Below are 23356 nucleotides of genomic sequence, written 5' to 3'. Positions count from 1 at the left end.
AACAAACAGCATGGTAATACTGAAAAGTCCAGCATTGCAATGATACAAAGGTATGCACAGATTGTATGCCGACTGACTGGTTAAATTTTTCAGAGGTGACCCAAAGTTCTTGAGCCATCTCATATCACAAAAGACCCTTGAAGAATCCAATATGGTCGTTGAAGCATGCTTGTTTTTTTCAAATAGATTGCTTTATCATACATTTGTATGGGTTTGCATACAATATAGTTTTTGTTTTGAAAGGAAATACATTATTCCTATATAAAGTTACATATGGTGTCAAAATAAAGAAGCATTTTATGAAAACTAATTCTAAATCACAGCATTTTTCATTTGCATGCGTTTCCAGAAAAATGTTCCCTTTGCAGGAACCGAAGGTTCAGTAGGGACAATGTGGAACAGATAAATCACACTTTATATGAGATTGAAAGTTAGTCGAGTCTAGTTTCTAGAAGATTTCATGGAAAAAGGGACCAAGATTGAAAGTTGTGTCATAACTGAGCGCAAAGTTGTTGTAGATAAAGTTGGCATCTTGTTTGATCTACTAAGAAATCCATTTCTTTCTTCTGTAAATAGAGCTATCCATCAAGAGAAGACTAGGCAATATCCACATGTAACCTACTGAAACCAACACTTGAAAACTAAGAAAATTACAAACAATTACTACCTTTCAGTGACTTACATTAATAAGATTGATCAAGTGTAGAAAAAATTCTAACGCATCCTGCTGCCGATTCGATGAAAATTCTGGATGTCCTTTTCCAATTAATGCTTTAAACATTCTGGGCACGAGCCCTTGTGGGTGAGGCTGCAGTTAACAAAAAGAATCAATAACTTGTTAGTATCTCAAATCTCAGCAGTATGAAACAAAAAAGGGTAAAAGAAATGATGGTACAGGCCAGCATGATGTAACTAAATGGTGGAACAGACGCATGTAGCTTATTCTTATTCCTATGTTCTTGTGAAATATTAATACCAGTAGAAAGAACAGATTGTCACTCAACTACCTAAATAGTCCTGACCACCAGTCAATCATTGTCAAACTAAACAGTACCAATGTGTACATTAAGGCTGAGTTTCAAAATTTACCTCCATGTTGCGGTATTTTTCCTGAGGACCACTCCCAGTAACTTATGATTTTTGACACATCTACCGGTTTGTGGTACTGGGTAGGGGTTGTTTGAAATAGTCCAGCGCCACCAATCCTGCTTTGTCTTAGGCCTAGGAAAACGGTCTTGGATCAGATGATTGGACAAGCATATGGACGTACATGGAATAGTGTAGGTTAGATGGACTGAGATCGGTATGACAGGTCGGCACAACATCGAGGGCCGAAGGGCCTGTACTGTGCTGTAATGTTCAATGTTCTAAATGTGGGCCAGAAGAGTTGGAATAGCAAGGAGTGCTTTGGATTCCTGGATCACTGGATTAGTTCCTGGGGAAGATGGGATCTGTACAATCTGACAGGTTGTACCTGAACTGGAAGGGGATGAACATCTTTGTGGGAGTTGTTAAATGAATTTGTCAAAGGGATGGGATTTCAAATGGAGGTACAGCAGGAGGCCAGATGGCTCTCAGCATATTGTCACTATCAAAAGTCACATGACACCAGGTTATAGTCAACAGGTTTATTTGGAATCACAAGCTTTCACAAGCTCTCCTTCATCAGGTGAAGTGGAAGGAAGAACACCAGCTCACAATTTATAGGCAGAGAGAGCAAAATATAGTACAAATGGTGTGAGCAGAGTGTCAACAGGCTAAATAACAAGTCTTTTCAGGCGATCAAAAGTGTCAGACAATGTGTGTGCAACTGAATAGCAAGGGAAGGATGACACTCCCTCACATCATTTGCTCTCTCTCCCTATAAATTCTAAGCTGGTGTGGTTCCCCCCACTTCATCTGATGAAGGAGCAGCACTCTGAAAGCTTACAATATCCAACAAACCTGTTGGACTATAATTGAGTGTCACGTGATTTCTGACCTTGTCCACTCCAGTTCAACACTGGCACCTCCACATCATCTAACGTCACTGAACAGTTTTTTTTTCTTTGGGTTCAGATGTTTCACTGACTGAATTAGCAGAAGAATCACCTCATTTGACAATCAGCTTATCCACTTCTTATTAAACTCTAAGATATAGGTGGTATAAGTAAAAAAACTCCAAAAACATTCACATTAAAATCCATGCTAATATGGAAACGGGTCCAGGCAGACAGGCCAGTTTAACAACTGTTTCAATGTATGCCTCTTTATTGCACATGTGCAGCTTCTTCTCATTAGAAATGTTCAGTCTTGTGCTTGCACAAGTGATGAATCTCCACACATGTATTATGCAATGCAGTGCGAGCCTTGGGAATTTCACAGCACAGTGCTCTCTGCTTGTTGCAAATGATTTGTAAATTTTAATAGTTCACACATCTATTTAAACACTGGATAATTAAATACTTCATAATTTCTTCTGGCAGTTTTGTGTTCAATTTTCTTTTTTGAATTATTTAGGCTGCATTCTATTTGGAGTCTCAAGTCTTAGTTCTAACACTTTTCACCCCAGGGAACTCTGTGTAAGAGCATTTAAAATCATGCTTCATTATTTAGTGCGGCATTTCTCAACTCTTCATGTCAGATGCAGTATTAGTATATTTTTCCATTTTAAGCCATATATAAAAGTTATGTCCATTGCCCATTTTAGTTTGGGTGAAAAAGCTTTTCCTCAAATCCCCTCCAAACCTTGCTGATTTATGGGTCAAGAGGAGTGAGAGGGTTTCATGCAAACCCAACAAGTTCATTCATACCAACTCCTGAAGTCTGACACCATGTCCCACCTTACTCCAAACACTGTCTGCTCCTCATGAAACACCATCAATTCTTCCCCACCCCATAATCTGTATCTTCCTATGATTTAGACACACACCCCTTACTCTCTCCCCACATACAATCTTCCTATTTCCCTATGATCACACTCTCCCCACCTGTCCGAGAGCTTGACCCTACGAAGACAACATCCAGTGCAAAAAACCTCCAATCATTCAACTTCCTGCAAACAGGAATCCCAGATAAAGAGGCCCTGCAGTTAAATTCTGTGAAATAGCCAGGAAGTCAATTTGCCCAAATCTCCCAACCTTATACTAGCCCTACTCCTCAGAGCACAATTGCAAGTTCAAACACAGGCCCAGAAATGTGAAATGGAAACCAAAATAGAAATCCAACACATTACAGAGGGATTGTTTCATGCACTGACCGACCTTCTTCATGTTCATAAAGCTGTTAAATGTCAAAAGATTAGAATCAGCATGTGATCACACTCCACAAATTTAGCATCAACCTAAAGTGCAAAACATCTGACAATGAAGGTAAACGTTGAATGGAAATCAAGTGTCGCAGCCCAACATAACTCCAAAGTGAAGCAGAATAAGACTATTTCCACGTGACTCCAACATAAAGTGACTAAATTACAGTGTTATTCAAACCAAGTATGACAATAGCCACTTATTGAAATTCTTTTTAAATGTGTAGTTGTTCCAAATATGGCACCAATTTAAGGGACCTCAAAGTTAGAATACAAATCCCATGGTCAAGAAATTGTTTTTATTCACTATACATGACATCAATATAATTATTTCCACTGCAATTCATTATATCTTGCTAGTTTCACCCTCTAACAACATTTGGTCACATTAATTTTATTCCCAAAAACTTGACAAAGTTACTTTCATAAATAATCAATCATTTGCCTCAATATTTCTGTAAATCTAGTTGTCATAGTCTTACCAGACCACAGCGCTGCTATCTCATTAGAGACAGAAAACTGGTAGTTGTTTAACCTGAGAGTCACCACACCTCAGGTGAGGGGAGAGGTTGAAAATGAGAATCCTTCATGGTAACCTCGGCCATGCAGGAACTGAATCCACAACGTTAGCGTCACTCTTCATTGCAAACCTGTCATCCAGCCAACTGATCTAACCCAGCTGACACTTCATTAGTTTACAGCAAATAAGCTAAGAACCCAAATCAACTAATGAAGAAAAAAAGGGAACACAGATGGGAACAAGCATCAATCAAATGATATACCTCTACACAAGGAAAAGGTGTCATTTCAGTCAAAACTTCCAGAGACTCAGGTTCATACTTCATCATGTTCAGTGTGGAAGGATATGTTCAACAATTAAAAATAGAAATGGCATTGTGACTTAAAATTCACTAATTAAAACAGCTGTCAAAGTGATATATTTGCAGTTAAAATAAGTCATTGATTGTGAGAATGCTGCCAGATAGGAAACTTTACACGGTTAACCTCCAAAATGCCCAGAGTTCTTAAAAGATCTATGGGAAATGATCCCAGCAATTACATCTGGATCCTATTCAGAGAGCCTCCGTCAGAGGTTTCAGGAGCTTTTCTGAGCCGGAGCATTCCAGAGTGTATCTTGGATATCTACCTGCCTCAGAACTTTAACGCATAGTGTACAATGTGCTTTCAAGGACAGTAGTCAGTTTAACATTCCTGTCCTCCTCAAAAAGAAAAGTTTTCTTTTTAGATTGGGAATCACTTACAGGATTCACCTAGGTAACAGTTGTAACCTGACTCTCAGGTGAAGCCCATGTGCACTTTCAACAGTGTAGTTTAACAATTGTCACTGAGCACACCAGTTGCCAATCCTGTATTGGTTACTCGTTCTAACACACGGAGTTCCAATCTTGCCCTGAACCCTCTAATTGGTAGATGGAGTCTCCACTAGTTAGAAGGTGAAACAGAATCCCCAATGTCAGTCAACTGAACACCAATTTCCAGTCCTTCTACTGTGTCTCTAATGTAGTTGTACTAAATGTGCTGCAGAAGGATGGAGTATTTTTGCCTTTTAAGGTTTCCCACAAGTTCCTTACAAAAATCTTTAAAATAAATTCCAGAGACTTTGTTACCTCAAGTGTGGAGTGCCATCACTATTCGGAAGACTGAAAGTAGAACTGCTTGCATGAAGTTTAGCATGCCTTTGATGGGCCTAAAGTTATGTCAATGGCACACAACATTCTCCCCTTAGCATTACTACCATTCAATACTATATGGTTTGAAACCAGTTACTGACATTTTTTCTGCACATCATCTCTGACAGATGTAGGTATCAAGCTGACACACACAGGCAATCAAATACCTTGTATTCTTCTTTCATCACTTGTTCAATCACCTCTGATTTCATTGGAGGTCTGGAGTACTGGCCTGAGAGAAGTCCATGACCTAGTTTGGCCCTGTATAAATGTTTGGAATGCTCAGTTCAATTATCTACAGCAAACATACATTTTCTCATCTTGTTTTGTTATTTATAATACTATTTTCAAACATTGTCTCCAATGCAAAACAACGGTACACAATATTTATTTCACGTGAATGCACCCATGTTCCAAAATTCTGAGGCTGCCGTGAATGCAGTACACCAATTACTGCATTAACCACTTGTAAAAGATGCAAAGCCATTTTGATTTTTAAGAATCCAAGTATAAGGTCCATGAAGATTCCAAGCAGAGTGTTAAAAAAAGTGGAATAAATTCCGAAATGGCATTGATAAAAGCAGGGAGTAGGTCAGGTAACATGTAAATAGTTGTAGTTGGTTGGCTCACCGAGCTGGTTCGTTGTTTCGCAGGCGTTTCATTACCCTGCTGGGTAATATCATCAGTGCAGCTTCTGATGAAGCATCGGTGTGTTTCCCACCTTTCATTATTACCTCACTTCCGGTTTCTGGCTTTCTTCGTGGAGCACCACGCTTCTCGGAACTCCCGTGCTTGCTTCTGTTTTGTTTGTCCCAGGATCTCAGTATTGGCCCAGTTGAATTGGTGGTTCTCCTTATCCATGTGGATAGAGGTGAGTATTTGTCATGTCTTTTTGTAGCCAATTGATGTTCGTGTGCCCTTGTTGTTAATTTCCTTCCTGGTACTCCATGAAGAAAGCCTTCAACAAATACACAGAGCTCAGCCCCACACACACTCCACTGCGAAGGAAAACCGGAAGTGAGGCAATCCAGCTCAACGGACACCAGAGTTAAAATACCAGGCGGGAAATCACAATGGTACTTCATCAGAAGCTGCACTGAGGATGTTACCCAGCACAGTAATGAAACGTCTGTGAAACAACAAACCAGCTCGGCGAGCCAACCAACCACAACATCAGCTACAAATCTACTCTAAAACCTTAAAGAAGCAAATAGGTCATGGCACATTTGGGTGACAAACTACTGAAACTGCGGAATTTTTTAAAATGTTAGTGAGTTGTGACTGAGACTCATACAAGCCAGTCTAGATATTGCCAAGGTGGAGGATTTGAGCTTTCGGGAGAAGCTGATTAGGCTGGGGGTGTTTTCCTGCAGCATCAGATGCAGATGGTTGACCTTATTGAAGTTTATAAAATCCTGAGTGGCACGGATAGGGTGAATAGTGAAGGTCTTTTCCCCAGGGTAATGGAGTCCAAAATTAGAGGGCATAGGTTTATGGTGAGAGGGGCAAGTTTTAAAAGGGACCTAAGGGGCAATTTTTTCATAGAGAGGATGGTGCATGTTATGGAATGAGCTGCCAGAGGAAGTTGTGGAGGAAGGGACAATTACAACATTTAAAAGGCATCTGGATAGTTACATGAATAGGAAAGTTTAGTGGGATATGGGCCAAATGCTGGCAAATAGGACAAGATTTATATTGGATATCTGGTCAGCATGGACGTGTGTGACCGAAGAGTCTGTTTCCATGCTGTACAGCTCAATGACTCTGTATTTAGTCTGTATCATGCTTCACCCAGTGGAGCAATTGCGAAAGGCAAATGAAACAAGCAAAATAATAAATCTCAGTCATTTAGATCTGGGACCAAAATCTGTGATCATTTGTGATCACATCATTTGTACACCACCGTGGATTTAAAAAAGGCTGCATTCCCAACAAATTTTTATGATTTATTCCTGGTGCTTCCATCAAGAGTGAAAAATAAGTAAGTTTTGAATGCTAATGAATCAGGACTTTCTAAAACAAACAGGACAACTACTAGGAGAGAATTATGGTGAAAAGGGAGGCGAGTGGGACTAACTGAGTTGCTCTTTCAAAGAGTCAGCAATGACATATCGGGTCAAATAGTCTCATTCTGCATTATAGCTATTCTTTGATTTGTTTGCAGTAAAATTTATGATGAATGTCAAGTGATCACAGCTGCATTGATCCCTATTATATCACAAGCAAGCTGAAAAAGATAAATGGTGGCATTTTCCTCAAGAAAGGAAATATTGAAAGAATTATGCCGATGTTGTCAAGTCATCAGAAATGACTTTCAACAAGTAGTATTTAGATTTTTCATAGTTTGTTTTTACAATATCAGTTTATAGGAAGTTGATTTCACTTGTTAGGCCAGCATTTACTGCCCATCCAATATAGCCCAGAGAACAGTCAAGAGTCAAACTGCTGTGGATCTGGACTCATGTGTAGGCCAAACCAGGTAAGGATGCCAGATGTCCTTCCCTAAAGCAAATGGGTTTTTACAATGTAGCCATTAGGCCAGTTGTTTATCTCAAAGTTTTTAATGACTTCAAATTTTGCTATCTCCCATGGTGGGATTAAAACCCATATCCCCAAAATATTAGACTGCAGTTCTGGATAACCAGACTAGTCACTTTATATTGCTACAGTGGTCAGAGATAATGGGAACTGCAGATGCTGGAGAATCCACGATAACAAAGTGTAGAGCTGGATGAACACAGCAGACCAAGCAGCATCTCAGGAGCACAAAAGCTGACATTTTGGGCCTGGACCCTTCATCAGAAAAAACTTTCTCTGATGAAGGGTCCAGGCCCGAAACGTCAGCTTTTGTGCTCCTAAGATGCTGCTTGGCCTGCTGTGTTCATCCATCTCCACACTTTCTTATCATATATTGCTACAATGCTGCCTTCCCTTGCGAAACTATATTTCTACAAAAATTCCATGATAATGTTGACATTTTATTTAACGTAATCATTGCATAATGCTTATTCTCATGTTTTTAAAAGCTGTATGAAATTTTCCCACACTTCAGAAGCCCAATATTAAATTATAAATTTAATCTCATGGCAGCACAGAACTTGAATATTATTGAAAAGAAAGACACGTCAAAAAAGCTTTTCATCTTACACTCAGTAAGACAAACACAAGATGAATCACAGTAATTCATTCTAAAGGAGAAAAGCGTGCTATATATATAGGAACATGGAGTTCAACAATTCTGGCCTGTGAACTTAGTTGTCCTTCTCATTGTGAATGGAAGTCATTTTCTCATTTCAGAACTCATTTTCTTTCCTTTTTGCCATGTGCTACTTTACATTTTGTTTTTTCATTTTTTTTTACTTTTGCACAAAGCTGTTCTCAATATCCTGGCATTTACACTCACTGTGTAAATGCTTTGTTTGCTTCACTACAACAGTTACTAATCCTGAGGCCTTTAGCATCGTAGAGTCATTACAGCACAGAAAGAGGCCATTTGGCCCATCCTGTCTCTGCAGGTCATAAAGTTCAATCGATTCTAATCACTTTTTCATGCACAAGGGCAATAGCCGTGTATGCTTTGATGTTTTAAGTACACATCTAAATATTTCTTACATATATTGAGGGTTCCCACCTCTACCAGCCTTTTAGGCCGTGACTTCCAGATACACACTACCTATTGGTGAAAAGAAATTCCTCAAATCCTCACTAAACCACCTGTTCCTTAACTGAAAACTGAGCACCCCTTCCCACTCCTAGTTCTCCCCAACGATCTTATCTATGCCTTTCATAACTTCATACTTAAGGGTCCATAGCCTTCTCTGCTTTAAGGCAAACAACTAGTGTATCTAGTCTCTCTTCATAGCTGAATTGAACTAGCCCAGGCAATATCCTGGTGAATCTCCTTTACTCACCACCTCCCCCACCAAGTGCAATCACATTCTTCCTTTAACGCGATGACCAGAATTGCACAGAGTATTGTGTTGTGGCCTAACATTATATACAGCTCTCTCATAACTTGCCTTTAGTTGTTTGCAATTGCTTCATTAACAAAACAGGTATCCTAAATGCCTTCATAACTATCTTATCTACCTGTTTTGCGACCTTCATGGATCTACGGACATGCATGTGAAGTCCCTCTCATCCTCTGTACTTGCTGGGGTACTTCCATTCAATATGTACTCCTGGCCTTCTCAGTCCTCCCAAGCATCATCTTACACTGTTTAGGATTACATTCCGGTTCACAACGTACAGACCATCTAACCAGCCCATCTATTTTACCTTGAGAGTCCAAGATTTTCCTCCTCAATATTTAATACACCACCAATTTTCATGCTGGGAACTTACAAATCATGCCTCCTACATTTATGTCTCAACCGTTAGTATACAAACAAAGAGCAAAGGACTCAGTACCAAATCCTGTAGTACGCCACTGGACACAGGCTACCAGTCACAAAATTTACTGGATTCCCCTGGATTCCATGGGCTCTTAGCTTCTTAACTAGTCTGCCATGTGATACCTAGTCAAAAGACATAATGAAGTCCTTACAGAGATTACTTGAACTACAATACCCTCATTTACACCCCTCTAGACAGTCCTTGGAAAATTCAATCAGATTTGTTAAACATGATCTCCCCCTTTGCAAAGACATGGCAACTACCCTTGATTAATTGTTGCATCTCTGAAGTGGAGATTAAATATTTTGTAACAGTTTTGTAATCTAATTTCTCCTGTCCTTTAGCCTTGAGCTTCCAAATGGCTGTTCTTCTCCCCTCTCATACACATAAAACCAATCATAGTCGTACCTTCCATCAATTCTGAACAAGTCATATTCAATTCAAACATTAATGGTTTCTCTCTCCACAGATGCTGCCAGACCAGTTATTCCAACTCTTACTGTTTCCAGATCAGATTTCCAGTGCCCACAATATTTTGCTTCTATTAGAACTTCAGTTAGCCATTTCGAGCCAAGGATACTTCAAAAATTTGACTTCCCTATCATCCGACTCGACATCCCAAACTATTTGTGTCGGTAGTCAACATTAAAAATATTTAGCTCAAAAGTATAACTTGAACTCATAACCCATCAAGCAAAGCTTGCAAAAGGTGGAACGCAGAATAATTTCCAAACATTTCTACTGATTTACGAGCTATAAATTAGTCTGTGTTCTTTTTAATTACTTATTTAATGAGAGCAAACAAAATTGTGAACATGCAAAGATTTGTTTGAAATAAATTATTGACAGCTAACAAATACATTTGAGTACAGCTGAGCAAGAGCAGTATTGTTACAAATCCAATACTTACATCTGTGTATCAAAATCTTGAGTTGGATCTAGAGGGGAGTAATCAAATATTCTTTGGAGATTTCCAACATATCTGTAATACAAAGGCACAGCATTCACACTGTAATAGTTTGGATTTTGCATAGATAACAATGATGAGACTAACAGAAGACTATCAGAGGAAATCTGACAACAACTTGGGGCATCTGCAAACATGGAAATCAGACGTTGCTATCAAAAATGTGCCATTCCTCTATAAGGTGTTGTGTGACAGTCCTCATCAATAGAAACAACTGCAATAACATGTCCTAGGGTACTTATTCACTGGGTCTGCACCAAACACACCAGAAGTTGTTAAAATTGCTGCATTCACGAGCAGATGAAGTCTTAACGGCATGATCAGTGACAATTTCATCCAATCAAACTTCCTGGCCCTAAAAATGTAATTTAACAAACATGGAGTCTAATATTTTTTCAAAATGTTTGTAGAATTCTTAGAATCACAAAATCCCAACAGCGCAGAGACAGGCCATTTGGTCCATTGATACCACACTGACCCTTCGAAGAGCATCCCACCCAGAAACCTCCCCCAGCCTCTCCTTGAGACCCTGCATTTACCATGGCCAATCTACCTAGACTGCACGTTCCTGGACACTATGGGTAATTTAGCATGGCCAATCCACCTAACCCATACATTTTTGGACTGTGGGAGGAAACTGGAGTGCCCAACAGAAACATAAGTAAACTGGGGAGAGAATGTGCAAACTCCACATAGTCATCCAAAGCTGGAACTGAACCCAGGTCCCTGACACTGTCAGGCAGCAGGGCTAACCACTAATTGCCAAGTGCTAATTGTTATGGTGCAGAAGGCATTTGGACAATTGTGCCTTCACTGGCTTAGTACGAATCTTTTACCTGTGACTCTGGACATTATTTAAATTGAAACAATCATTTAATGCTCTTTTCAATAGTTCAATTGCATGTGCCTTCACCACACTTCCAGACAGTACAGTGGAGGTTTAAAAACATACCATTTACAATTATTTTTACTGTCACTTCACTCTTTTTCTTCATCCCATTTATTTTTCTCAATATTCATTTTGCTTTTGGGACACAATTTAAACTAACATACATTATCTGTTTTAGACGGCATGGCCCCAATCTTCACGAGAACATTGGGAATCTAGCGATGGGATATATCCTGGATGCACAGACCTAACCAGGGAAAATTGGCCCGAAGGTTGGATTTTTGTTCTTAGGTAGCAGGGTTCACAAAAAGACAGGCCAAACAACCAGAACAAAAGGATGCTGGCTGCAGGCCATCCTCAGTCCACAGTGTGTCACACCCCTCTTTCCCCCATAAATTGTCCTAACCTTCTTTGTGAACTCACTCTCCAGTCAAACTGGGCTCCCCACGCACCCCCCCCACCCCATATCCACTATGCCAACCCAAGTTCCAGTATCAACCACCAGCCTTTATAACTCCTATATCATGCTAATTCATCTAGCCCATAACCCCACCCTCCATCCTTTACGTTTTCTCCAATGATGTCAACTCACCCACTAATCCAAAATGACAGATCTCAAGGCCAATGTACAGATGAAAAAAAAGGATAGAAATAAAAATCTTACTCTAAAATTCTATCAAGCTACACAGTGGTAAATTGTGCTGTAGTGCAATGAACTAGAGAAAATGAAAAAATGTATACATTGAAAAAAAACGTTTGGGCACCTCTTTGCCAAGGGAAACAACTAGTTCACACATTAGCTGGTGCCAAGAATCTATAGATCGCATGGCTACATGTCTGCCCAATTCAAAGTAAGGTGATAATAGTGTAGTAGTGCGAACAATAACAAATTATACACTATCACACATTGTTTGGGGTAGAAATACAATACTGTACTCATGTGTTTTCTGTACAACCACAGCCATGGGACCTCCACCATGAGGCAGACATCCATTTTTAAAGTTTGTTCAATAAAAGACACAGTATAACAAAACTATTGCCTTGTGAGCTCCTTATAGGGTGTCAAAGTGGTGCTGAGATCAAAGTGTTGAAGAATTGAATTGACAGCCCAAGATCTGCATCCTGTACAAAGGAATTAGAGTTATTACCCTTAAGGAGTTGAGAGGAGAAATGTTAAGGTGAATCCATGAAAGCTACATAGGAACTGAGTCGAGTCTGAGGAAGCCAAGTGCTGTATTAGCCAAATGTGAACAATGAGATTGAGGCCCACATCAATCAGTGCAGTGTTTGTAAGAAGTCCAGAGCTAAACAAGCTACTGAGCTACTGATGCCACTTGCTATCCCAGACAGACCATGAATGAAGCTGAGAAAACAACACCTCACTCTCTCAGGAACTGATTATCTTGTAATAATAGACCATTATTCTGACCACAGGGAATCAGAACAATCTGACTGCAATGGCCACCAGTGAAATTGTTGAGTGCCTGAAAGCACATTTCGATCAGTGGCTCTGACCATGACCCTCAGTTCATGATTGAATTAGTCAGCCACTTCACAAAGGATTTGGAAATTCAACACTATACATCATCTCCATAGTAGCTTCAGTCAAACGAATGGCTGAGGTCCCCGTGAAAATCACTGAAGGAATCAGAAAGAAATCAAGCACAGATGTATACAATTAGTATTCTCTCTAAGCTCCAATCTGAGGGTGCAAGCATTTCCATCATTCCCAACACTGATTTCCAGTTTCAGGGTATTCATGCAGAATTAAAAATGTTGAGAGGAAACATAATATATAAGGCGAGCCTTGAGTGGAAAAAACATCCTACTGACGGCATGGAAAATAGTCCAGTGCAAAGATTAATGTCATGCTGGAGCTGAACTAATCTACCATTATCAAAAAGGCTACTGGAATCAGTAGTAGTAATATGTGTGAGCAACAACATCAAAGTGAAATGATACAGAAAGCCAAATGTCAATTTGACAAAATTGCTGGGCCATTGTCAGAGATGTGCACTGGAAAGCCAGTCAGGCTAGAAATTTCCAACCATCGGTCCAAATGGCAACTGGGACCTGGATAGTGCAATTGTTACATTGATCATATATGGCAGAAGTGGTATTCAGGTATACTCTAGTGACTGAGGCACAAATGTATAACTGGAGAGACTGTTCATTCACCACAGCCAGCCAACCAGGAAGATGAGAACTTGTCATCTGAACAGACCACAGATCAACTGTTCCAGAGTTCCACAAACTCCAACAATAAAATGTTGAATATTTACAAGAAGGAGATCAATGTGGTTGTTGTGGTGAAACGATTCAAAGGTTATGAGGAAAAAGCATGAACATGGTACTAAGTTGTATAATTAGGCATGATCATATTGAATGGTGGAGCAAACTTAAAGGGTTGAATGGTCTACTCCTGCCCCTATTTTATACCTTTCTAAGAGGTGTTCCAGTACTGGGGTAGGACAAAAACCCATCTGAAGGGATTAAAATCTGGAATTCCAGGAAAGGTGAGTAAGAGTCAGGAGCCAACAACATTTTCAAAGGGCTTTGGTATGAAAAAGGGTTGGGAGCACAGCAACAGGGAACATCTTACAAAGAGCAAATGATATAAAATGAAAGCTCAAAATCATGCCTCAGTAAACAACAAAAGTTTTACACAAATACATAAAATTTCACATAAAACCCACCTTCTCTGAAAATCGGGTATGCTGAAGATTATCTGCATAACAGAGCTGAGGTAGCAGCTGTTTCCAAGGTTCTTGATGCCCGTGTATCCGGAACCATACATTGGCTTCAACTTCATCCCGGATTCTTGAACCACCTCCCATTCACTGATCCGTGGTTTGATATCAACAGGATGAACATTTTCTGACTATTAAAAAAGATGTAATAAATGATTACCTGATGATAAACCTTCACAAATCTGGATGTGAGTTTGCTCGCTGAGCTGGAAGGTTCGTTTTCAGATGTTTCGTCACCATTCTAGGTAACATACTATCACTCGTATCCTTACATACAGATGAGGAAGGACAGCACTTTGATTGGGACAACACATCCATCCTAGGACAAGCCAAACAGACACACACACGAGAATTCCTAGAAACATGGCATTCCAACCGGAACTCCCTCAACAAAAACATTGATTTGGAACGAATCTACCATCCTCTGAGAAAAAGAACAGGAAATGACATCACCAATGCAGGAAATGACATCACAAACCCAAGGAAACCTAACCAGATAAATAGAAAGCGGGACATAACACCAGCACTTCGTCGGAGGCTCACTGATGATGTTACCTAGTATGGCGACGAAACATCTGAAAACAAACCTTCCAGCTCAGCGAGCAAACTCACATCCAGAACCTCAACCTGAGCTATAAATCTTCTCAAAACTTCGCAAATCTGTATCCAAGGCATTATCACTAACCAGTGACATGGTTGATGCCATACTGATGCATTGTTTGCAATAAATAACATACAGCTTGATCAATGCGGTGATATTAAAATCTATAGCAGTTCCAAATTTCTGATGAAACTACGGTGTCTATTTTAGTTGGTGGCTTCACAAACAAGGAAATTGTCAGTGACAACAAGGCCGCTATGACTGTCACCATAATAAGGTTGCCCTTCTTATTTTATAAAGCAGTTTTATAAACAACTTATCGATATTTACAGTATCTTCCAGTGCCACATAATCAGGGTGAAATGTGAATGGACACAGACAGTTTGTTGGAAATCATATTTTTATTTTAATCACCTCAACCTTCCTTTTAACTCCATTATGGTTATTCCAGAAAATAAGAACTGATTTTATTCCACCAAAATTGCTTCTGTTTCCTGTTGTAATAAGATAATGACTGGTTCATTATTTTAATGCTGATTAGAAGCACCTCAGTTGGATTCCTGATTGACACAAACAAGTCATAATATTTTCGACACACCTTTTGCATTGCCATCATGTCAATACCAAAGTGCATCAAGTGTTCCGCAATATTTGCATCTAGCACTGCTTCCTCTTCATCGAATGAGTATACATCTGCATTATAAACAAAAATACAAATATGACACGTCTAGATTTTTTAAAGATCATACTTACACAGCTTACAAAGGTAAAGTGCATTCAAGAAAGAAAATAATATCTAAAAAGTGCATCCTGCTATGGTTTTTCTGAGATTTTGAGCAATATTTTCACATATTATGAGCTTGCATGGTGCAAAATGACTAAATAAGATGTAAATGAGCTATATTTAGGGTCTGTCTTTTATACAGTGCTACTCAAATTACTAACAAATTGATGAGAATCCACAAATGTAGTACTGAAGAGCAACAGCAGCCATGGTGAAAAGGACCCATTAGCTCCCAGTGACATTGCTGCTGGGATGAAGAAGATTTCAGTTGGGCTGTGTGGTGCATACCATTCCGTACGTGGTTGTGCTCCTGAAAGATAGTCCACAGCAGACCAGACCCACTCACTAATTTCTCAGAACTGCAAACTAAGAAGAAAACTACAACTGCAGAAATGTTAGGAAAATTAGAATGTGCTATCGACTTTGGCATACTCAGACAATGTCTGGAACAGTTTCCTCAGTGAAGAGACTGCTGCAAGGTGCTAAATGCTAAATCTGATTAAAGTCTGTTTTCTGGCTAAGAGGACATTTTCACAAACAACTAGACTGATTTTGATTGAGTTCTTTCTACCTCAGGGGACTTACAAATATTTTATCATGAGCACTCGTATTCACCTTGAGTGCTTGCACCCAAGCTGTCCATGCATGACACTACGTATCACTGTTACTGAGAGCAATAGCGAATAAAGGCATAGTTACTGTGTCATTGCTAAATTTGAAAGCTCTGACATCTGGCTCTGCCAATGAAATACATCAGAATGTTCAGAAAATCTGAGGGAGTTTGAGAATTATGCAGTGCCCGTACTGGAAGAATGGACATGTATTTCAGAACTATTAATGCTTTGGAATTTTAATATGAAAGTAAAGGGGCCAAGACCCAGAACAAGGCAATTCTTGAGCACAGGAAAGCAAGTTTGCTAATGGGGACTCTCCACGCTCCCAAAAGCCATACAAATCAGATATCAGCAAGATGGAGGAATATTTTAACCTGAGAAATATACATCGAACAGAAAGCTCCAGGTTTTGATCTAGAAATCAGAAACGTGCTGAAACATTCAATGAGTAGATTGTGACACTGAAAAAATATCATTACACTGAAATCTTGACACATACTTAAACTGCATTATATGAAACGTATGAAACGTGCGTGAATGAGTGAACGAAAGGATCCTGAAGTTACATAAATCACATAACATTGTAATTATGTTGGTGGTGTGTAAGATTGCTCATTCATGGAAACATGAGTCAACAATGCTGGAGAATTTCTTCCTTCGCAAGTGTCTTGTGCAGCTTTTATCCACAGTCAGTAGGTTTCTGCCAAGTCTACTAAATAAGTTTTCCTAGTTACAGGGTTGGAGATAATAGTTTAGGAACTTAATATTACTGTAATGGCAACCACATGAATGCCATTTGTCGTCAATTGCCTAACACTTCAACAAAGTAGGTTTTAAACTTAACTGTGCCCTCAGCCACAGTGCATCACTGAATTTTTTTCTTGATTGAATGTAGATTCAGTACAGAAATGTCAAATGCTTAAATTCTAAAGTGAAATGGCCCTATTGCTATCATTTATTTATTGACATACAAAAGAGGAATCATCCCGATCATAAGGTAAAACAATAATGTCCAAAGGGTAGAATTGCAACCTTGAAATTAATTCAGAGTGCCTATGTAAACAGAAACTTGGTCTGGACAGCATTTATGACAGCAGCAATCATTTGTACATTTGTGCATTGACATGACTGCAGATTGTTCCATTTTGAAAACAGACACGACCAAAAGAAAATTCAGTAATGCACCACTAACTGAAAGTACAGTTTAGTTCAAAACCTACTGTGGTTGAGATTTTAGGCCCATATAGACAAATACAGTATAATATCCATTACAACAGAAAATCCAACAGCCCATCATTGTAGCAAGTTAACAAGGTGTAGAGTTGGATGAACACAGCAGGCCAAGCAGCATCATAGGAGCAGGAAGGCTGACGTTTCGGGCCTAGACTCTTCACCAGAAGGGTCTAGGCCCGAAACGTCAGCCTTCCTGCTCCTATGATGCTGCTTAGCCTGCTGTGTTCATCCAGCTCTACACCTTGTTATCTCAGATTCTCCAGCATCTGCAGTTCTTATTATCTCTATTGTAGCAAGACACTTGACAATTAAAAAATTTTTGAGTGCAAAGACTAGCATTCTAAACTTCCTAATCAAGGTGAATGAGTGGTTTGATCAGCTACTGGATATTTATAACAAAATTTTCAAGAACAACTATGTGACTATAATAGATGTGAAAGTGTACATCCAAATTAGATGCAAAATCAGACCTCACAAGACTGGTTCTTTACATTCTCAAAACCCAGGTTGAGGAAGAGGTAAGAAACAAGAAGTACATGGTGTGTTACAATATACTGATCACAGTAAATGAGCAAACCCAACAGTAGCAGTGCCAAAAGGAGTCAGAACCATAAGGCAGTTCAAGGCCTATAAAAGCATTGCGAGCCAGTATGTGGATGGTGAGTAGTATCTATTACCAAAATCCAAAGATTTAAGTGTGGAGTATTATGATCCCAGCTAATGTTATTACTGGACTAGTCAGATCTCAGACTAAAATAGGGCTTGACACATCACATTTTTCAATATTTTGGCTTTAATGAGGTAGTCTTTCACTTAATCATAAACACGAATGCTGCAGATTTGGGTTTAACAATTGAGTGTATTATACAAAAGAAATGAAGATAAAATAGATTAAACAAAACCATTTATATATAACACAAAGTTAAAAATCTCAGACCAACAGTAAAGTACAATCACATTAATCTCAACAACATTCCTGTACACTCACACCAAGTCACACAATACAAGATTATAGCTCAACATGTTTATTTGAAATCACAAGGTTTTTTTCTTCAATTTCTCTCCAAAAAGTCTCTCTCTCTACTTAATACAATGTTTTAAAAGAAATTACCATGCTACAGATGTATTTCCAAGTTAATCACAGAAAACTCATATGCCACAATTTCAAAATTCAAAAATCCAAACCTAAATGATATTAACAGATCAAAACACCTTATATCATAAGAGTTAATGGGAACTGAAGATGCTGGAGAATCCAAGATAACAAAGTGTAGAGCTGGATGAGCACAGCAGGCCAAGCAGCATCTTAGGAGCACAAAGATGCTGCTTGGCCTGCTGTGTTCATCCAGCTCCACACTTTGTTATATCATAAGAGTTAGTAGGATCCAAGTTATTAAAAGTTGGATGTCTCTTACTCTTATACACAGCTCAATGTTGATTGAGACAGCCAGCAGTATCTCATGGCCAAACATTCATATGGTATTAGAAAACTTTAGGTAGGAGCCTATGATCTGAAGTCTGCTCCAAAGGCCTTCCAAACTACAATAGGTAAGATTTTGCAAGGAGTGTCTCATTGTTTGTATAGTCAGGATGATAGCACTGACCATGACTGCAGAAAGGAAGAGAAGCTTTGAGTGTTAAGAAAACAAACTTGGTTGAGAAGTAAGCTGATGTGGCTTCCTCTACATCAGGGAAACCAAGCGGAGGCTTGGAGACCACTTTGTGGAACACCTACACTCGGTTCATAACAAATGACTGTACCTCCCAGTTGCAAACCATTTCAACTCCCCCTCCCACTCCTTGGACGACATGTCCATCCTGGGCCTCCTGCAGTACTACATTGATGCCACCCGAAGGTTGCAGGAACAGCACCTCATATTTCACTTGGGAACCCTGCAGCCCAATGGCATCAATGTTGACTTCAGAAGCTTCAAAATCTCCCCTCCCCCCGACAACATCCATAAAGCAGCCCAGCCCGTCCCCGCCTCGCTAACCTGTCCTTCCACCTATCCACTCCTCCCATTTCAAGCCCCACCCCCATCTCCTACCTACCAGCCTCATCCCGCCTCCTTGACCTGTCTGTCCTCCCTGAACTGACCTATCCCCTCCCTAACTCCCCATTTACACTTACCTTTACTGGCTCCATCCCCACCTCTTTGATCTGTCTGTATCCTCCCTACCTATCTTCTCCTCTATCCATCTTCTATCCACTTCTCCCTCTCTCCCTATTTATTTCAGAACCTCTTGTCCCTCCCCCATTTCTGAAGAAGAATCTAGACCCGAAATATCAGCTTTTAGCTCCTCTGATGCTGCTTGGCTTGCTGTGTTCATCCAGTTCTACACCTTGCTACCTGAAAAGTAGGATATGTGGTTTCATGCACTTGACATAATATACTGTAACCTAAAATTCAATGAAAAAGAGGTGGAAGCAATAAAATAGAAGATAGAGGTTATAGATAATATACCAAATCCAAAGAAGGTTACATTTTTTTAAGGTGTGACGCAATACTGATTTATTCGAGAACGCTATGAAATGGGAAAGATCTAAAGCACAACAAGAAACAAGAAGCTAATGATGCACATAACAGAAGCTTGGCAAATGATCCATGACTCATTAATTATGACACAAATCACATCTTGAGACTAGCATATGATACCTTTCAGGCTATTGAGTTAGAGCAGTGACCAGCAATGTCATGAGCGATAGTTGAGAGAAACTCAGACCAAGAGAGACTGCAACTAAACGTAAGTAGAAAAGGAAGCACTTGTAATCATTCTGAAATGAAAACATTCTACCCGTCTTTGTTGGATTGAAACTTCGCAAACAGATCACAAACACCTAGTAGCAGTCATTGATATGGCAGAGCTGCACACCTCTGACTGTATGATGACAATATGGTACATTAAAAAAAAACCTATAACCATTTATTCTGCTTTCTATAGAGCAGACACCTCAGCATCAGATTTACAACACCTTCCTTCAAGCAAAACAGGACAGAATAAATCCTTCTTAAAGGCACATATTGCCACACAATTTAGAGAAGTGTATCAAAGTAAACCACACATCCAAACGCCAACACTGAATGAGGAGCAGACAAGTTATAGTCTAGGTTTAATGTGAGAGGGGTAAGATTTAAAAAGGACCTGAGGGGTAGCATTTTCATGCAGAGGGTAGTGCATGTATAGAATGAGCTACTAGAGGAAATGGAGGTCGTGGATATAATTACAACATTTAAGAGACATCTGGGTGAGTATATGAATAAAAAGGGGTTAAAGGGATATGGGTCAAATGCTGGCAAACTGGCTTAGGTCAGATTGGGATGTCTGGTCCAAAAGGACGAGTTGGGCCAGTGGGTCTGTTTCCATGCTGAATGACTTTAGGACTCTGTCTATCATCATGGATTACCTGAGAAGCTTGCCTCAGTTATGAACCCCCCACCCCACCTCCCCATTTCAATCGGCTGCATTCTAAAATTTCTTCAAGCAAAACAGTATCAAACATATTTTCATTCATCCTTATCATCTGGCATTGTCAGCTTAAAGATCTGGATAGTTCAAGAAGCATTTAAGATACAAGCACTGCATGGGTATTGAAAACTGAGAATGAAACAGTAAGCTAATTTCCTGGTTTTAAAAAGAGCAACTCCACACACCACTAAACATAGCTTCCAATAAGGCAAAAGTTTAGGAACATGTTTAAGTCTGAGTACAAACTCTACTGTCAAAGGTGAACACAAATGGTTCTATTAAAAACTTCAGTACAACACAAAGAAGAATTCACTTTCAGTCAAATGTGCATTCTGAAACCCCGACCCCTCTCCCCTTCACACGGTTTGTAAGCTATCCCAGTGGCATGTGGGAAATGTAGAAGGCAGCTGAGCAACTAAAAGGTGCTGGGTTGAAATTGGTAGAAAAGTGAGAAATGTGCATTTTCATGATTCCAGCTAAAGATAAACCAAAATATGAACATGATTCATTTACAACAAGCTCATGTCAGAATTTAAACCAGATCTGACTTCAGTATCTGAGGGAAAAAATTCTAATAAATAATTTAATAAAGACAAATTTCTAATAAAGTTATACTACTATCTAGGCAGGTATATCAAAACACAGAGAAACCATAATCATCTACTGTATTGACTCATGACTTGATAACAGGTTGCACAGATCAAATAGAATATATAATCCAAGATTAGGTATTCTGCCTGTGTGAAAATGTCAAGCTAAACAGTGACATATTAGCACTTGGTACTCAGGGTAGTTACAACAGTTGGATAAAAACAGGTCCTGTCATGTGAGATGGAAATATTTAACAGGCATTTCACATCTTTGCATTAACCCAGTAACATAGGATCAGATGTAGGTCATTCAATCTCTCAAACATGTTCTGCCATTCAGTGAGATCATGATTGATCTGTATCTCAACTTCACCCACTCACTTTGACCATATTCACTTTATGCCTTTGCCTAGCAAGAATTAAAAGTTTGATATCAATCTAATAATTATCGCTTTTTGTGGTGAATACTCTATACTTATACCACCCTTTACACAAAGATGTTTCCTCATCTATTTCCTGAATGAGCAGGCTTTGATTTTAAGATTACATCCCTTCCACTACCAGAAAGTCACTATCCATCTGATAAAATGCCATTGACCTCAAGCATTAACTCATTTCTCTCTTGTTGATGCATGACCTGCTGTACCCTTCCAGTATTTTCTAGACTTAATTATTTTACAAATCCATGGTGGCTTTCTCTAAATAGCTTACATTTCTCTGTCATTCTGCCCTTAGTTGCAAATTTCAAAAACATCCAAATAACAGAGGATTTTGAACAATGTTACCCTTAAGTCTGCTATTTAAATGGATTGTTACAATGCATATTTTCTTCATTGTGAAATTTTACTTGATCAATACTTTGAACTCTCATCACAACTTAAATCATTAATAAACATTTTCTCATTTAAAGAGTAAACAGACTGTTCTTCTTCAAAGGCTTGTTTCCTGAAGAGTTGAGGAATGTAGGAGCAGGAGTAAATCATTCTACTCTTTGCGGTTGCTCTGCCATTCAATAATATTGTGGCTAATCAGTTTCAAATATACATTCCTGTCTGTCTCCAGAATTCTCAAATCCCTGCTGCAAATCTATCAAACTCTAGTTTGATTGAATTCAATGACCTCAACTCCATTGTTTTTGAAGGAAGAAAATTTGACAGATTAACAATCTACTGACAGAAAAAAATTCTCATCCCTGTCCTATGAGAAGGACTTCTTATTTTTAAGTTGTATTCTGTAGTTCCAATCTTGCCTACAATAGGAAATATCACCCAGTATCTACTCTAGCAAGTCCCCTCAGAATCTTATATGTTTCAGTATGATCATTACTTATCAGAATTTAGAAGAATAAGTGAAGACCCAACTTGTTCAACATTTCTACATAAGTCCTTCATTCTAGGAATAAGTTGAATGCATCTCTTCCGAACAATTTGTAATGTAAGTAAATCCTCCCCAAATAAGACTAAAATTATACATCCTTCGAATGTAAACTCCTCAAGGCCACACGTAGCTGCAGGAAAATTTCCTTCCTATTCTATTCTTTTTTTCTTAGAAATTAAAGCCTTTTGCATATTTCACATTATTTTAGATTCTTGCATTGTCAGATTTTGCAATTTCAACTTTGCTGTGAGCAAAATAAAATGAAAAGCACTGCTTGCATTTTCAAGATACGCAATTCAGATAATTCAAAAGATGTACATTTTGGAATCAGTGCCAGCAACAATAAGATTATTATTTAGTAAACCAAGTCATCAAATTGCATCTTGTTATTTAAAAGAATGAACTAACCTGCACCATCTGGCGTGATGGTTCCTAATTTAACTGCCAAAGGATAACCTGTCTCACGGTAATGTTCAAGAGCATGTCCATTTCCACCACTGCCGTCAAAGAACCATTTCCCACATAATATGGTGCCATCTGTCAGGTTTAGCCAAAGATTCTCCCTCAGGTCACACCAAGCACATTTCCAGCCACTATGACAAATTGAGAAAGGACAAGAAACACTGGTGTAAGTGACACTGAATGTTCTTGCTACATTAAGTCAGTGATTTGGGAAACATGTTCAACAACAGGACAGTTCTGCATCTGCAC

General features: G+C 39.1%; 1 protein-coding gene across 1 annotated transcript in view; it reads right to left on the bottom strand.

The window, feature by feature from the left end:
* usp13 (ubiquitin specific peptidase 13) overlaps positions 1–23356 on the bottom strand; it is a 93352-nt gene that overhangs the window by 31315 nt on the left and 38681 nt on the right. The window contains exons 6-11 of the mRNA XM_048541576.2: positions 23054–23238; positions 15178–15272; positions 13925–14109; positions 10283–10354; positions 5145–5238; positions 683–808 (exon numbers count right to left, since the gene is read on the bottom strand). Of these exons, the coding sequence (XP_048397533.1) occupies positions 683–808; positions 5145–5238; positions 10283–10354; positions 13925–14109; positions 15178–15272; positions 23054–23238 (757 nt within the window). The remainder of the gene's footprint in view (positions 1–682; positions 809–5144; positions 5239–10282; positions 10355–13924; positions 14110–15177; positions 15273–23053; positions 23239–23356) is intronic.

The sequence above is a fragment of the Stegostoma tigrinum genome, chromosome 14 (genome assembly GCF_030684315.1).
Source record: "Stegostoma tigrinum isolate sSteTig4 chromosome 14, sSteTig4.hap1, whole genome shotgun sequence".
Lineage (NCBI taxonomy): Eukaryota > Metazoa > Chordata > Chondrichthyes > Orectolobiformes > Stegostomatidae > Stegostoma > Stegostoma tigrinum.
This window is presented reverse-complemented; position numbering and strand designations above follow the sequence as displayed.